The sequence below is a fragment of the Penicillium waksmanii genome (assembly GCF_028829765.1).
Source record: "Penicillium waksmanii strain IBT 27052 chromosome Unknown utg000007l:1.0-4314555.0:1.0-4317578.0, whole genome shotgun sequence".
Classification (NCBI taxonomy): domain Eukaryota; kingdom Fungi; phylum Ascomycota; class Eurotiomycetes; order Eurotiales; family Aspergillaceae; genus Penicillium; species Penicillium waksmanii.
In genome coordinates, this window is record NW_026643253.1 from 4,277,814 (window position 1) to 4,282,041 (window position 4,228).

Below are 4,228 nucleotides of genomic sequence, written 5' to 3' on the forward strand. Positions count from 1 at the left end.
ATACAGCTAGTCTTATATCAGATATATAGAGAATTAATCTCTGCTACAGCTTGTTTCAGAAACTTAATCGATAGTCTTCAGAACAAACGACTAACATCCTTCTTACCCGGCACTGGAGTTTTCTATAGTAATTAAACCGCCTTAACTGATCCTTTAGGGCCCACCGACCCCAGTGTGCTTCCTAGGTTTTTCCGGGTCAAGCAACCCGCTGCTGTTTGACCTATAAGCTCTAACCTTGACCAATGATTATAGGCCATTTCCCTAAGATCAACAAGACTGATAATTTCCCAGGGTAGGATATCGTATCTATACAAGGAAGTCTCCTATATCCTTTCAGATTATCTAATTAATTTCTGCAGCCTTATCTCTACCAAAGAAGAACGATAACATTAGGTTCTTTCTCTCGATAAATTTAAACTGTGTCTTTTTCCACTACTGAATAGCGCCGATTGGAAGACACTCTAAGTAGTACTTTTGTCCTACCTCAGTTCCATAGTTCTATAACTTCATACCGTTCAGGCATACCCTTTTATTTCCCGGGCAACTATCTCCGTCTGCTTCTTAGCTTCCCTGTCTTGGGGTATTTTACATGACACTACGAAGCATTCAATTGAAACATGGAAAGCTAGTCAGTTAGACCGTAATTTTAGTACACAGTTCAGTCTTTTTGGAAAGATCTAATCGTGGAAACCAAAATCATTTCGAATTCCAACCCGATAGCAATATTGCTCTCGAACGGGTCGCATTTTTGTGACAGTTGGTCAGCCCTGCAGACAACTCAGAATCCAAAGAACAGGTCGGGGCAACGGATCGCGCGCGCAATCCTCCAGGCCGCCACAGAGGTCCAAGCAGATGGAATCACACATCGCCTCCAATGGGTACCAGGCCATTGCAATAACCCAGGGGACGATGCAGCAGCCTCAGAAGATCGTCCTGGCCCAGGTATAATATGCAAGTTCTAGTCGTGTGCGGTCATCTGGGTAATAGGATACTGATTTACTTCTAAGGAAGGTTGATTGTTTTGTACCAGAAGGATTAACTGAGACTATATATACAACGAGAAGATCCTTTTGATTGAAAATCAACTTGTTCTTCGTATAGACAAGAGGGAATTAATTTCGACGGTGCGGTTTGATTTCTGATCTGCACCAGACTCATATCTTAACAAATTTCAAGGGAGCAAAACGTCGATGTTTGCTTAGGACACTTCATAAACCCCTTCGGAGAGGGGCTTGGTGGCTTTACGGCCGACCCACCGTTCCACTGGGTTTTCTCCTGCCATGTGGGGCGAGGGTGGGGCACGGATATAGCGGTACGGCTGTACGGTGTAGGTTTGAATCTGAAACCGATCTGCAAGCTTCATCTCCAAAGCTTGGCCCCCGCCAAGCCCTTGCTCCTCAGTCTCCGCAGTACAGGCAGACATGTATTGTGTGAGGTTCTGGCAAATGGTCCACCCAGCGTCGCTTGGAAGCCGCTGTCGACCTCTAGGCGTGAACCCTCCTCGTAATTGAATTGCCCACTTCAAATCGTTTGTGCGCATCATAATCCATTTGCCTACAGTGACCCTTCAGCCTGGATCCAACATTTCTAATATGCGGAATTGGGTTTCAGAGGAAGCCGGGAATTCCACGTGTGCATTCTTAGCTTGGTACCTTACCTGTGTATCTTCCCGAGATGGACTGGGAGCCTCGGGATGTCGCGCTGCGCTTTCGTCAAGCTACAAAAGTCCATGGTTGCCTCCTCGTCGCGGAGACCGCTGGCTGTTCCACTACCGAGGCGGCTGCTTCTGCTTCGCCTGGCGTGTATTCTCTGACTAATCAGGCCCCTGCCTCGTAACAACTGGGGGCCAAAATCAACACACGTAATACTACAACATCAATTATCTATAATACAGCGTATTCGTGGTATCAGCGGCGCTTCTTAGCGTCAAAGTATGCAGTGGATCTCAACAAGTATTTCTCTGTTCCTATCGAACAAGTTTCTTTTTCATTCCCTTCTTTTATGTTGCTTGAATTTTGAACGATTTCTATCCCCTTTCATTCCAAGACTTATCAAAATGAGTGTCAATTGGCTACCGTGGCCCACCCAACGCCTTCACGCTGCCTTGGAAAGCGAAGCGACATGGGGATATGTGATTTACCGCACCACCTACACCCCTCAGTCGGACACTGCATTCCCCCGATTCATCGATCTGCTCAATACCTGCATCAAAGACCAATTATTCTCCGAATACGCCTTGGCCCAAAAGAATAAATCAGAGCGTGCAGAACCTACTCCTTATCTGGAGATATGGGCTCGACACCGTCCAATCTTCATGACCGATCCGGCGCAGTTCGATGAAGCATCAATAGACTCGATCCGTGCCCACTTTGAGTCATGGGTAGTCTTGCATGAGAAACGAGATCATCCAACTATGTATCGGACATGTATACTATATGACGAAGAGTCACAACGGGCATTTCTGGACGCTTTGCTTCAGGAGGAAAATAATGAGTCTCGCAAGAAGGAGATTCACCCAATCCATTGTGCCAAGTTGATAACGGCACTGTCGGAGTCCGATGACGACGACGAGTATGATGGTTTCATGGGCGGGGAACGATCGGATAGGAATGGTATTGATCCGATCCCCCACAGGAAGGATATAGCAGCACTTTCGGAGTCTGATGACGACGACTATGACGGCTTCCTTGGGGGATACATTTGATGACCTATTATTATAGGGGTATGGACGGACAGAGAAGACATGGAGATGCATTGAAAGAGATCGACTAGAAGGTTATTTGGAGCGGGATTGTGATCCAGGAATACGTTTACTTTCAGAAATCACGATACCGAGTGGCTCGAACAAAATCTGCAAATAAAATTTTACAATACAGGAGATCGTCACAAAATAGTCAGGACAAGGAAAGTCCAGCGAAACGGAAAGGCCACCTGGGTAGTAGAGTAGTTGGCGGCTTCCGATTCAAAATGAGATTTTTATCGAGGGTCCACTTGATCAAAGTCAGTTTTGCTGCTAGTTTACGCTTAGCATCTAGCTCCGCTGCTTGGCTGGCCCACTTGCTTTAGTGACGGCTAGAACTAGAGGAGCACCGCCCACACTACATAGATGTAGATGGACCCATTCCTTAGTTAGGAAAGCCCTGGGGGTGATCCTTTTCTTTTCCTCTGAGCAGTAGGCCATTGCGCTAGCCTCAAAAGCTGAGAGTAGCGAGGCTCAGGGGTCCTGCGACCGAAGCTATTTAATGGCACCAGTCCTAGCACTGCAGTGTTCTCTATAAGGGGTATTTTGAGCAAAGATCAAGCTTGATACCCCAATATGACTACTGAAAACGCCCCCGCGACTACCTTCGCACCGAAACTCCCGTTGACTACCTTTTTCAAGCCACCGAGCTCGTGCGATAATCTATCCTGGGTTTCCTCAGATTGCTTGGGGAGCACTTGTGAACGTATCTATAATATTGTACGCGCGACGGAGACACAATGCTATCCCTCAGGCTGGTCAACTTTGGCAACAGCGTTTTCACCAGGGATAATATGCCCAGGTGGTTATTCCATTGCCGCCACATCTTTGATCTCTTTCGGAGCTGCTAGTACTGAGACTCAAGCAACATGCTGTCCTAGGTATGAAAGCGAGACTTCTGTGTTCATAATCAAGCTTGCAATCTGACAAGAAACCTGTTGGGTATGTTCTAGTGGCTTTACCGTTGCAACCGAGAACTCTCAAGCCTGGTACGAACGCGAGCCCTGTCTCATGAGAAGCAAGGGCGTTACAACTTTGACATATACGATTATCGGCACCACACCCATCACCACCACTGCAATTACGTATTCCAATCCGGTAGTCCATGCAATGCCAATTGGCATCATGTGGCAGTCAACAGACACCACGTCTTCACCGACAACAACAAGTTCTACACTTACAACGAAACGGCCAATACCAATACCAACCTCAGCTCAAAACCACTCAAGCCTATCGAGCGGTGCAAAAACGGGCATTGGGATTGGCGTCTCCATTGGCGTGGTCGCTATCGCCCTTGTGTTCGGCGCGTTCTTCTGTTTTCGACGGAGAAGAACCCGAGGTAGTACTCTACAAGCTCTCAGTGAGGATGACTCGAAGCAAAAAAAGTTCAGCAATCGAATTCCGACCGAACTTAATGATTCATCGTCGACCTCGTGGACAGCTGAGTTGTCCGGAGACCAGCCAGGACCGTGTCGGCTTAGCAATTAA

At 47.2% G+C, this 4,228-nt stretch overlaps 2 protein-coding genes across 2 annotated transcripts; both read left to right on the forward strand.

The window, feature by feature from the left end:
* Positions 1-2,056: 2,056 nt before the first annotated feature.
* On the forward strand, positions 2,057-2,704 carry N7481_008436 (uncharacterized protein; the record flags this gene model as incomplete). Its single annotated transcript, XM_057267655.1, has 1 exon — positions 2,057-2,704. One exon carries the CDS (start codon positions 2,057-2,059, stop codon positions 2,702-2,704), a length of 648 nt encoding a protein of 215 aa, XP_057121856.1.
* Positions 2,705-3,316: 612 nt separating this feature from the next.
* On the forward strand, positions 3,317-4,228 carry N7481_008437 (uncharacterized protein; the record flags this gene model as incomplete). Its single annotated transcript, XM_057267656.1, has 2 exons — positions 3,317-3,621; positions 3,694-4,228. The coding sequence occupies 2 exons, from the start codon at positions 3,317-3,319 to the stop codon at positions 4,226-4,228; spliced, it is 840 nt and encodes a 279-aa protein (XP_057121857.1).